The following is a 13,406-nucleotide window of genomic DNA, read 5'->3' on the forward strand; positions in this document are numbered from 1 at the left end:
AACCTTGGTATTATTATTCCTGGGAATTCCAACTTTTACATGTTACCCTCCCCCCCACCTTTTTTTCCATATTCATTGCCACTATTCTGCTAAAGTCTTTATAACCATGGATTGTTTCAATAGTTTCCTTACAGATCTCCCTGCCTCCACACTCTCTGTTCTCCAATCTATTCTACATAGTGGTGGCAGAAAGGTCTTTCTTATTGGGTCATGATTGGGTCATGTCACTCCCCTGCCTAAAAATCTTCAGGGCTCCCATACTGTATTCCGAATAAAGCTCAGATTTTTTAAACCAAGTATTCAAGGTCTTCCACTGCCTTAGGTCACTTTATTTTCCCACATTTGTCTCATAGTATGACCCCCATGAATGCTAGGAAGTAGCAAGAATGCCGGTCAGTGACAGGGGATTGTTTAGTGCATGGGAGTGGGGTATGGTATAAGAAGACTGGAAAGATATGGGGGGGAGGGGTAAGTTATGAAGAGTTTTAAAAGCCAAATGGAGAATTTTTTATTTGATTCTGGAGTCAATAGGGAGTCACTGGAATTTATTACATGGAGGGAGGTGGTTAACATGGTCAGACCTATGCTTTAGGAAAATCATTTTGATAGGTGGACTAGAGAGGCAAGGTGACCTACCAGCAGTCCATGAGCGAGGTGACGAGGGCTTGTACCAGGGTGATGTCTAGAGTCAAGCAACCAGTATCTGTCAGAGGCTAGACTTGAATCCAGGTCCGGGACTTCTAAGCTCCTAGACTGACAGTACTATGCCATATTACCTCTAAGGCCTAACTCAAATGCCACCTCCTTCACCATGACCCCAGAAACCACTTCATCATTAATCTCTTTCCAGCCCTGAAATATCTTCCTCCCCTGTGACCTTTTCCTCTGACTGGATGGCTCCTCTCAGAACCTCCATTTAAGGAGGGTACCTAGACCAGTCAGGTCTTATTCCTCTCTAGGCCACACTCAGGACTTCCTCTGCTACGCCCACATGCCTTTGGTACCCTTCCTTACTCTCTCTTTTGTTTCCTTTTATTCTTTGTCTTCACTCATAAGAACATGAGTGCATGGGCAGCTAGGTGGTGCAGTAGAGAGATCACTGGCCCTGGAGTCAGGAGGACCTTAGTTCAAATCTGGCCTTAGACACTCACTAACTGTGTGATGCTGGGTAAATCCCTTAACCCTGATTGCCTCCAAAAAAAAAAAAAAGAATGCAAGCTTCTCGAGGGTAGAGACTTTTCTGACTGTATTTGTATTCCCAGTACTTAGTACAGTGGTTGGCATGCAGTACCACTTTGATAAATCCTTGTCAGCTTGCTGTTGACTTAGTAACACATCCTTTCCAGGTGTGTTAATGGTGGTAGTGATTTAATTATAGTCCTCAAAGGCAGTGAAAAGCAGGGTGGAAAATGGCCAGAGTGAAGATTTGATTACATTGTCCCAGGAAAAGCAGAGCCAAATGACTTAGCTCCACCAAAGGAAAACAACTGGGAAAGACTTAAGAGCTCTGATCACTGCAGTGACCAGTCCTGACTCCCCAAGACTGACGATAAAGCATATGTTCCATATCTTGGCAGAGGGGTGATAGATTAGAGGCACAGAGTGAGATGTACATGGCCAACGCCTGTGTCTATTTTGTTTGACTATATTTATTTGTTACAAGGGGAGAGCTTTAATTTGGAGGGCTTGAGGGAGAATTATAGAGTGCATGTGGGTAGGTGGTGATAGTGATCCCCCCAAAAAGGAAGAGACAAAAGAATGTCAAAGAAATATTAAAATAGACATCTTCTACAAGAAGTCTTTCCTGGTTCTCCTTAATTTTAGTGCCTTCTATCTGAGACTACTCCCAGTTTATCCTGTTTGCACATAGATGTTTGCATGTTGTCTTCTCCATTAAACTGTGAGCTTCTTGAGGACAGGGCCTGATTTTCCCCCTTTCTTTGTATCCCTAGTGTTTATCTCTGTGCCTGGCACATATTGTTGTTGTTGTGGTTCTTCAGTTATTTTTCAGTTGTGTTGGACTCTTTATGACCCCATTTGGGGCTTTCTTGGCAAAGATACTGGGATGGTGTGTCATTATTTTCTTCAGCTCATTTTACAGATGAGGAAACTGAGGCCAATAGGTTAAGTGACTTGCCCAGGGTCACACAGCTAGCAAGTGTCTGGGGCTGGATTTGAACTCAGAGAGATGAGTGTTCCTGACTTGAAGTGGATAGAGCACCACGCCACCTTCTGTCCATGCCTGGCACATAGTAGATGCTTAATAAATGACAGCTGATTGACTGAGATGAGAGCAGAAAGGATTTTAGAAGAGGACAAAGACAAAAAGGACAGTATTGATTCTATCATGTTCAATTTAGTGTACATTTCTCAAAAGCTGTACATAACAGAGATTCACAGTCTCATAAATGATCCTCTTTTTCCGAGACCTGGGAAAGACCAAGGCCAGAAAAGGCCAAGGTCATCTACTGCATCCCAGGCCATCACCAACTGTCCTGACTTTTGTCCTGCCACTGGACTCTGGAAGAGAGACTGAGGCTAATGACTGTGAAACTGCTTCACTTAAATCCGATTCATTTGCAAGTCGTGCTATCGCCTGTGATGTCATTGGTCTTCTTCAAAAACTAAGGACAAACACCAATATCAAATTGCTCATGTTTGTAGATATTTAAGTTTATAGTAAAAAACAAAACAAAATGTCCTTTGCTCTTCTTCAAGAGTCTTCCCGTTCTAATCCATCTTTGCAGTTAAAGTGATTTTTCTTAGAGCAGAATTCTACTGTCCTTTCTCCCCTTCTCAATATAGTCCAATGGCTCCCTATTACATCTAGACTTGAATATAAACCACAATCCAGACACATCCTACCTTTCTAGCCTTATTACTCATTACTCTCCACACACATCCCACAGTTCAGCCAAATTGTGCTTCTTGTTCCTCACACGTAGTACTACATTGCTTTTCTCTTTGCTTTTGTGATGGCTATTTCCCATCATGGAATGTACTTCCTCCTTGCCTATGCCTCACAGAATCCCTTACTTCCTTCAACGCTCATCTAAAGTGCCACCTTTTTATGTATATTTTATTCTGCCTCCCATTACATTACGATTAAAACAATTTTTAACATTTTATTTTTTATTTCTATTTTTTTTTTACTTATTTGTACAAAAACATTTATAGCAAGCTATTTTTATTGTGGCAGAGTATCAGAAATTGATGTTGTGTCCTTCACTGAGGAATGGCCGAACAAGTTGTGGTATATGATTATGACACAATACTTGTGCTATAAGAAATGATGAGTAGGATGGTTTCAGAAAAACCTCAGAAGACTTGTAGGAACTCATGCAAAGTGAAGTGAGCAGAATCAGGAGAACACTGTACATAATAACTGCAATATTGTAAGGATGATCAACTGTGAAAGCTTAGCTACTCTGATCAAGACAATAGTCTTAGACAATTCCAAAGGATCCATGATGAAAAATGTTATCCACCTTCAGAGAGAGAAGTGATGACCTTTGAGTGCTAATGGAAGAATACTTTCAAAAAAGACTTTATTTTTGTCTTTTTATTTTGTTTGCACTTTCTTATATAACATGGTTAATATGGAAATACACTTTGCATGATCTCATATGTTTAACTGAAATCAAATTTCTTGCCATCTCAAGGAGGGATGGGGAAGAGAGAGAATTTAGAACTCAAAATTTTCAAAAAATGACTGTTAAAATTTTTTTACATGTAATTGGATTTTTTTAATGTTTTTTAAAAAAGTTTTGAGTTTCTGTGTCTTGGCAGAAGGGCCTCCCCCCTGTCTGAGACAGTAAGCAATCAGATATAGGTTATACCTGTAAAGCATCACCTTTTACATGAAGCCTTCCTTGATCTCTCCCAACTGCTAGTGCCTTACCCTCAAAATTACCTTATTACCTCTTTTGTATATATCTGTATATGTACATGTTGTCTCCCTTTGATAGCTTCAAGGGCAGGGATCTTTTCACTTTTATTCCCCCAAAGCCTAGCACATAGTAGGTACTTAATAAAAAGCTTATTGGTTGATATTTCTTTGCCAAACTATTTTTAAGCTTGTATGACAGTAAAGATTTGATAGTTATTTTAATACAAAAATGTACAAAACAAGATCTGTTGATCACTCTATATAGCTCCAGTTGCAAATTTCTGCGAAATCTTAGGGTTATAATAGATACTATTATATTGGAAGATATGAATATATCTGTTAGAAGCTCAAATGAAAGACTGTATTAACCATTAATTAATTCTTTTCTCCTTAGTCAAGGAAAAGAATGGTGGCCCCTCCTTTCAATCGCCAGCTGAACACAGTAACAAATATGGAAGTTTAAATGATTCACTTCTCAGGTAAGGTTATAACTCACAGAATATATTCAAATGAATACTTAAATTTCAGTTGATCTGGGGTATTTTTGATCTAGGTGTTCCTTTTTTTCACCTGTACAAATCATAACTTTTCAAAACCTTTTCTCACTCTGTGTCATGATTGTTGACGGCTTCCCATAAGTCATCCATCAATGATCTAGCCAACATCGTGGAGATTTACTTTGTCTTTTAATAATTCATGGGTAGCAGTCAGTCTGTCCATCTATTATCCCTCGTTTTTATTACCTGGCTCACATATTTTTTCTATCATGCTGAAAGGAAGGGAGGATGTGGTCCCCCCCCCCCCACTTCAGTTGATGTCTATAGAAAGCCCAGAATGTAATCACAAAGTGTTAATGAAAATGACTGTAAATCTGAATCTAAGCCAGGATCCTTTTATTAAGTGTGAATACCTCTCATCTGAAAGAGGGAATAGAGAGACTGGCTGAGCAAATAAATTAGAAATGCCTCGAGGGGCTTTAAATAGCTAAACCTTAGATGACTGTCAGCAGTTTGAGTTCAAGCATGGGATCACAGGGTGGTAGCTGCCCATGGACTGGGAAAGGGAAGAGAATTTCTCTGAAATTGTCTAATTTGAGACAAATTCTCTTTCCAACTTTCTCCTTACCACATTGGCCATACACCTTTGAGGAAGAGCTATAGAATAGGAGACACCTTATCCAGTGGGGAGCAGAGATACAGACTCAGAAACAAATAGAGAGAGACTGAAGCCGATTCAAGGAGCTTAAGCCCTAGATCAGGTTGGGTTATGGGGAAGAACAGACCTGGGAAAAACAGTTAAGTTTAAGAGAGAGAGCTTTTAGGCTCCACAATAACAGGAATTGTGAATGCAGGAACTGTATTCTCCATGTATGCCTTCCTATCATTATATTCTAATTTTGAGCCCTCCTCATTTTTCATGGGGCTGTACAACTCTGGAAATTCTCTGAATTTTTCCCATTCCCCAGGAAGCTCATTATTGGGAAAACCTTATCATCTTACAAGATCCCCATCAGCCTTGGGACTTCTTTTCCATTATGCCCCCCCAGGTACCTTCCTTTAGGATTTATCTTCCCCCATTAGATTATAAACTCCTTGAGGGTAGGGATTGCCTTTCTTTTCTTTTTTTTCTATTAGTATCTCTAGCATTTAGCAAAGTGCCTAGTATACAGCAGGAGCTTAATATTTATTGACTATTGATCAATACTGTTCTTTCCACTGACACAATATTTCTGGGAAAGCACATCATAGGTTTATAAAAGGAATGCTTATTTGTTTAAACCAGCTGCTTTTACTCCTGTCCTGATGAGGTAGGGGAGAGACAATGTTGTGAATGTGAAGGAAGATATGACTCTTGATTTGTGAAGAAAATGTTTCTGTGCTTTCTATAAGGGACCTACTGAATTAGTTCCAGACATTCTGGGGGGAGACAGATAAAGACTTTCAAGAAAGACAGCCAGAGGATCAAGAGAAACAGCCACAGGCTTATGAATGGTTATTGTGACCTTCAGAACAATAGACTTGTAAGAGAAGCTGGCTCCCCAATATGTCCCTAATTTCCAGCTTGCTTCGCTAGCGATTGCTAAGAGAGGACACCCCTTGAGTGAGTGAGATAATCTCCTGGTTTGAACTGAGATTTTATCTCACTCCCAGATGAAGAGATATGATTTCCACTAGCCTTAGCAGCTTCTTGACTTTTCCTTCAGAATCTTCCTTGACTGTACTCACATCCATGCCAGATAAGTAAAAAACTGGAGCAGCTTTCTTCTCAAAAAAAAAAAATGGATTTTTCCTTTATAAACTACTGGATTGAGCATTGTGCATTCACTTGTGCATTGGAAGGAATGAGCTGATTTCCAAATTTACTCCGTAAATTAACTTTACTCATTTACTATATTAGGTGATCTGTAGAATATCTCCAATTTCTATTTGTTGTTCTCTTTAGACTGATGAGTTTATTTGTCATTTAGTGTTTTAGATAGTCTGTGTAACTAACATTTGGTGGGGAGGGGCTAAGCTGACGAGTATAAATGAAGGGTTACCGTTCTTTTTAACAATCAGTGAAGAACTTTCCTTCTAAGCCTAGACCTGGGTTAGCTAGGTGGCACCCTGAGGAGAGCACCTGCCCTGGAGTCAGGAGGACCTGAGTTCAAATCCAGCCTCAGATACTTGACACATTTACTAGCTATGTGACCTTGGGCAGTCACTTAACCCCAATTGCTCCGTCTTCCTCCCTACAAACAAACAAAAAAGATAGGCCTAGACCTGGACTACTAGAGAAGAGATATTTGACAAGTGGCAGATATATGTGTGTATATATATGTATGTGTATGCATACATATTCATATATATATACACACACATGTATGTAGTCTAGTCTAATACCCCTCTTAGGGACTGACTGGAAAAGAGATTGCTTAGCCTTAGCAATAATGAAACTTTCTCCACTCCCTCCCCCTAGCAGCACAGGTGCAATCTTCTTACTCTGCAACAGTGGGTCAGACCTCAACTCCAATTATTTCTACCCATGGCATCTGCAAGCCATGTCTATGCATTTAGACAACCCACCCACATAATAATCTTATATCACTGTGCCTTCTTAGTAAGTGCCTTTGCCAAGAGCTAATTGTGTTTACTGGCTGATAGTAGGGAGCATAAACCACAGAGTTAATCCTGGAACCTGAGGTTCTAGGCCATCCTCTGGGGATCCAACCTATAGATACAAGTTGGGGCAAGTATGGGGACAGGGTTATTTTAGATTTCCTGCATATTGTCCCTCATCTATTAATCAATAAGCATTTATTAAGCACTTACTATGTACCAAGCAGTGAGAATACAAAGAAAAAATGAAAACAGCCCCTGGCGTCAAGGACCTCATGATAAACAGTGGGTACATAGTTACATACAAGATACATAGAGAATAGATGTAAGGTAAACTTTTTTATGGCAGGCCTCCTGCAGGAAGGGATGCTTGAGCTGCAATATGAACAACATTTTAAAGGGTGTTAGCAGTTCTAAGAGGCAGAGGTGAGGAGGAAGAATAGCCTATGGGGGATGGCCGTTCAGAGGTACAGGAATGGGAGATACAGCATTGTGTGGGAAAAATAGCAAACAGGCTAGAATGGCTGATCTGCAGGGTATATGAAGGGGAGTAATGAGGAAGAAGACTGGAGATACAGGAAGGAGCCAGGTTGTGAAGACCTTTAAATGTGTCCACCCCCCACCCCCCAACAAAGGGAGTTTATATTTGAATCTAGAAGTAGTTGGAAACCATTGGAGTTTACTGAGTGGGAGCTGAGGATGACTTATTCAGACCTGGGTTTTGGGGGGAAAAAATCACTTGGGCAGCTAGCTGTCCTAGAGAATGGGTTGGAATGGGGAGACACTTGGTTCTGGGAGGCCAATTCAAAGGCTGTTGTGACTCACCAGGCAAGAGCTGATGAGAGACATATATTGTGCCTACCACTCATTTCTCCATTAGTTTTGGAATCATCTGCAATTCTGAAACTTTAGAGATTCTGGTTATCGCTGTCATGGAGGATGCCTTCTGCTGAGATTGATTAGAAGAAGGATTCCCTATAGAGAGGGAGGTTCTCCAAATTCTCCTGTTTGCAAATGACAATGTGTTTATTGCATCCAACCCCAGACTAGAGAGGGTTTCTAGTTTCATTATAATAAGAGCAAAGTTAAAAATAATGGTGAAATGATCTTGGAACCTTGGGCTTGTGCAGGTATTATTGCTTTATAAGACAGCGGTGAACACACTGCTCTTATATCCTGAAGGGATGGAGAGTAAGCCAGTGACCTATGATAATGAAACTGAGAACTCACACCTCTCGACTGTCAGTGCTGCTTTTCCTCAGTAGACAGATTTCTCCGTTTCCATGTGTTATATTGATTAGGGAGCTTAGGAAGGTACTTCACCATCACACTTTTCTAGGATCAATGTTGTGTGAACTACTTAGCAGCTCCCGGCAGTTTCAATGTATAACCTCTAAATGAAGTCTGCAGCCAGTTGAACACTTTTCAAAAATGAGTTGACTTTTAATAGTACCAAGTGGAAGAAAAATGCTATTGATGTTTAAGTCTGAAGAGTCATTCTTAGCTGTGTTTCTATCTATTTGCGACTTCTGTCGATTTTCAGCAAGTGAAAATAAATGACAATTTATGGCTACGGAGGAGGGTAAATAGATGGATGAGCTTTGGGGAAAATGACCTGTCTGATAAGTAGATATAAAGCCGAACAACTCATCATTTGTATGAATGTGAAATGTGCTATATTTAACTGGCACATCCCAGGGGAAAGAGACATGAGAAAAAACAAAAAAAACAAACCCCTAATGACTACAACGTGTCTTTCTGCTGTACTGTTTCAGAACTTCCTGGCCTTCCTGCTAGGAAAATCATTAAATCTTCATCCAGATAGTGCTCCTAGAATCCCTGTGTTTTATCTGAGGGCAGAATGACTTTAGTATCTCTCAGCCTTCACCAATAATCCTATCGTATTCTTTAAAAGACATTAAAGTATTAAAAGTATTGTTACATAAAAAAGTTAATGTCTTTAAGAGACTAATGTCTTTTTTAAAGTATTTTTTAAATTTAAATTTTAAAGTGTTCTTTAAAAGGCATTGTAGAGTAATGGATAGAGTGTTGGTCTTGGAACCAGGAATATCTGGGTTCAATCCTGTTTTCAACAGCTTTTGGTTGTATGACCCTGGGCATCACTAGCCCTCTTTGTCTTCTTGACCACTTTCTAACATAGGAGTTCTGTACATGGCCTGTGGATGGATTTCAAGAAGTCTGTGAACTTGGATAGGAAAAAATTACATCTTTATTATTGACTGCCCTCTAACTGAAATTTGATTTGTCCAATTGCTTAAAAGCATCACTCTGAGAAGGCTTCGCCAGCCTGTCAAAGGGGACTACAAGACACAAAAGATCAAGAACCCTTCTTCTAAGACTATATAGATTTGTGAGAAAATGATGACCTGCATTGGTAGAGGGAGTTTCCTGTATCAATGATATCAAAGGTCCAGTCCTATCTCTGTTAATTTAATTTAATTTTTTACTTTGATGGTTTATTTTTTTCAATGAACAAAAAATCTGTTTTCTGTCTCTCCCACTCTTTTCCTCACTGGGAAAAAGAAGGGGAAACACCTTGTAACAAATCCCTATCCCTATTAAAACCTTGTCAAGAAAGTCATTCCAGTCAGTCTTTTTCCTATAAGGAGACTGCTAAGGTTTGTTTAGGGCAGCTTGGTGGCACAGTGGATAAAGTACTGGCCCTAGAGTCAGGAGGACTTGAATTCCAATCTGGCCTCAGATACTTTCTATCTGTGGGACCCTGGGCAAGTCACTTAACCCTTTTTGCCTCAGTGTTCTCATCATAAAATGAGCTGGAGAAGAAAATGGCAAACTACTCCAGTATCTTTGCCAAGAAAACCCCAGATGAGGTCACTTGAAGAGTCAGATACAACTAATCAACAAACAAACAAGCAAACAAAAAGTTTGTTTAGGTCAGACGGATGAAGTACTATTCAAATGATTTCCCCATTCTTTACAGGATTCAGTGGTGTAAAACTCAAATAGAAATGGATTCCTATAGGGCTAACTTTAGGCCTAGAAAATCACAAATTAACATTATCTATGTTATATTGTATTTTTATTTATTTTGTTAAACATTTCCCAATTACATTTTAATCTGGCTCATGCTTGATAACCTTGATAACCTTGGTCTAATGACAAATAATACAACCATCATTTGCACTGTCTTTATATGTATATTCATCAAGGCTGGCTACAAATTTATGGGAAAAGTTTCAATGGCCTGAGGCCCAACGGTCCTCATGCTTTTATATTATACTATTCTTATTTCTTTCTCTTCCTTTTTGTCACAGGCTGCCTCCTCAGCTCACTTGCTACCCTTCATAGCAAGGGAAACCTCAGCCTGTTATGTTTCTAGTCCATGTGGGTTAGAACTTAATTTCAATTCAATGGGCATTTATTTTTTTTTAAAAAATATTTGTTTATTTTCAGTTTTCGACATTCACTTCCATAAGATTTTGAGTTCCAAATTTTCTCCCCATCTCTCCCCTCCTCCCACCCCAAGAAGGCACGTAATTTGATATAGGTTCTACATATACATTCATATCGAACCTATTTTCATATTAGTCATGTTGTAAAGAAGAACTAGAACCAATGGGAGAAACCATGAGAAAGAAGAAACAAACAAAAAAAAAAGAAGAAAAAAGAGAGAGAAAATAATATGCTTCAATCTGTATTCAGACTCCATAGTTCTTTTTCTGGATGTAGATAGCATTTTCCATTACAAGTATTTTGGAGTTGTCTTGGATCCTTGCATTGCTAAGAAGAGCTAACACTATCAAAGTTAGACATCGCACAATGTGGCCGTAACTGTATACAGTGTTCCCTGGTTCTACTCACTTCACTCAGCATCAGTTCATTCAAGTCTTTCTAGGTTTTTCTGAAGTCTACCTGCTCTTCATTTCTTATAGCATTCTTATAGTATTCCATTACATTCATATACCACAACTTGTTCAGCCATTCTCCAATTGATGGGCATCCCCTCAATTTCCAATTCTTTGCCACCACAAAAAGAGTTGCTATAAATATTTTTGTACACATGGGTCCTTTTCCCATATGATCTTTTTGGGATATAGACCTAGAAGAAGTGGTACTGCTGGGTCAAAATGGATGCACATTTTTATAGCCCTTTGGCATAGTTCCAGAATGGCATAGCTCTCCTGAATGGTTGGATCAGTTCACAACTCCACCAACAATGCATTAGTGTTCCAATTTTCTCACATCTTCTCCAGAATTTATCATTTTTCTGTTTTGTCATGTTAGCCAATCTGATAGGTGTGATGTGGTACCTCAGAGTTGTTTTGATTTCCATTTCTCCAATCAATAGTGATTTAGAGCATTTTTTCATATGACTATAGATAGCTTTAATTTCTTCATCTGAAAACTGCCTGTTCATATTCTTTGACCATTTAGCAATTGGGGAATGACTTGTATTCTTATAAATTTGACTCAGTTCTCTATATATTTTAGAATTGAGGCCTTTATCCGAGATACTGGCTGTAAAAACTCTTTCCTAGCTTTCTGCTTCCTTCCTAATCTTGGTTGCATTGGCTTTGTTTGTGCAAAAACCAATGAGCATTTATTAAGCATCTGCTCTGTGCCTGACACTGTGCTAGGCACTGGAGGGAGACACAAAGACCGAAATTAATTTTGTTCTTCCCCCAAGGAGCTTATATTCTTCTTGAAAGGCATAAGTTCTGAGTTTCATCATCACAGGTCACTGGCTTATTCAACATCCTTTAGGAATATAAGAGCAAAGTGTTTATTACTGTTTTATAAAGTAACAATACCTGCATAACAACTCAGAGACATGTAAGTAAATACAAATTAATTTCTGGGCTTGTGGTATGGGAGATCACTTATAACTGGAGGAATTGGGAAAGGCCTCGTGTGTAGGGCCCATGGTGATTTTCCATCACAGACTAGTTCCCTTTGTTATCTAAGAAAACTGCCACTCAACTCCATCAACCTACAGATGGAACAAATCTTCCCAGGGTCCTGGTTGCTCACAACACAATATACATTTAAATGGACCTCTCAGGGGGTTCTTTGCTTAGCCCCCATCTCAATATCCTGAGCTTGTAAATCCACTGAACTGGCATGATGTAATCATTTAACAGAATGAGGTAGGCTGTTATGACCATCAGGATCAGACCTTACTCTGATACTGCCTCAGATAACTCTGCTTTTCCTAATTAACGGTGGGAGCCATTACAAACAGCTGGCTGCAGTGACTGCTCTGCCAGTAAGCAGGATTAAGCAGAAGGAAAGGGAAGCCAGGGGGTTCCATGTTAAGCAGTGCTCCATGAAAGAAGGCTTACAGGGGTGGGGAAAAGGGACAGTATGGTGGTGGATGGAAGGATGAGTAATTTCCCAGGTAAAGCTGGAAAGGACAGGAGCCACAACTCCAGGGAAGCCAAGAGGATTTAGGCTAAGGATACTGCCCCATGGTCACTGAACTTACAGAACTCTGAGGATTTCTTGTCACAGTGCATTTTAGCTCCTCTGATCAGCAATTAATTTAACTGCTTACCTCAGCGCACTGGAACCACCTGGGTTCTGCAAGCATTTCGGTAGCCAATACTATCTGACTTTTCAGTTGACACCTTCTCTTCTCCCTGCTTCCTCTGCCCCAGGTGAGGATACTCTTAGCTCCACCTCCCCATGCACCCCGCCTAATCACCAGCATGTACCAATGATGTACCAATGACTTTTGTAGTCAAGTGCTACTTGTCTTCCAGCTCCCAGCATGAGGTTCCAAAGACCAAAAACTACCATGGACATTGTCTTAGCCTTCTGAAAAAAAAATGCAAGGCACATTTAAGACTCTAAAGGCAGCAAACTCCTGGGGGCATGTGGAGGCAGCAGCCTAGATCCTAGATAGCACCTGGAAGCCTCTAATCCTGTTTTTTTTGCTGGAAAGGCAAAGAACCTCTTATAATTCATGACCCAGTGCCAGTTATTTATGGACCTCTACCCCTAGCTTTGCCCCATGGACCAAGCCGTGGTAACCTTTGTAGTATTCTTCCATTTGCCATGTTGCCCATTAGGATTCTGACTATTTCACTGATAATAGCTCCCTATCATTAGACACTGTGAAAGGACTTACTGTGTGACCCTGGGCAGATTACTTAACCTTTCTGTGCCCTAATTTCTTTATCTGTAAAATGAGAGAGTCAGACTTAATGCCTTCTAAGGCCCCTTCCAGATCTAAGTCTATGATTCCATGATTTTCAAGGAATCTGAGGAGAGTTTTGGACCACCCCCACCCTCACTCTGGGGCCTAGACTGTTAACCATCCCATTAGCTGGTTCCGGTGGAAGAAGGGGACCATGATGGAGTAAGCAGGCTCCTCCTGGACAAAAAGTCATGACTGGGCATTGATGTCCCTTCTTCAGTGGGCCAAGTTTTTGAAG

The 13,406-nt window shown here is 40.0% G+C and overlaps 1 protein-coding gene across 1 annotated transcript in view; it reads left to right on the top strand.

Annotated features, from left to right (window-relative positions):
• C5H12orf56 (chromosome 5 C12orf56 homolog) overlaps positions 1-13,406 on the top strand; it is a 111,588-nt gene that overhangs the window by 29,957 nt on the left and 68,225 nt on the right. The window contains exon 3 of the mRNA XM_036761834.1: positions 4,284-4,368. Coding sequence (XP_036617729.1) covers positions 4,284-4,368 — 85 coding nt within the window. The remainder of the gene's footprint in view (positions 1-4,283; positions 4,369-13,406) is intronic.

The sequence above is a fragment of the Trichosurus vulpecula genome, chromosome 5 (assembly GCF_011100635.1).
Source record: "Trichosurus vulpecula isolate mTriVul1 chromosome 5, mTriVul1.pri, whole genome shotgun sequence".
NCBI lineage: Eukaryota > Metazoa > Chordata > Mammalia > Diprotodontia > Phalangeridae > Trichosurus > Trichosurus vulpecula.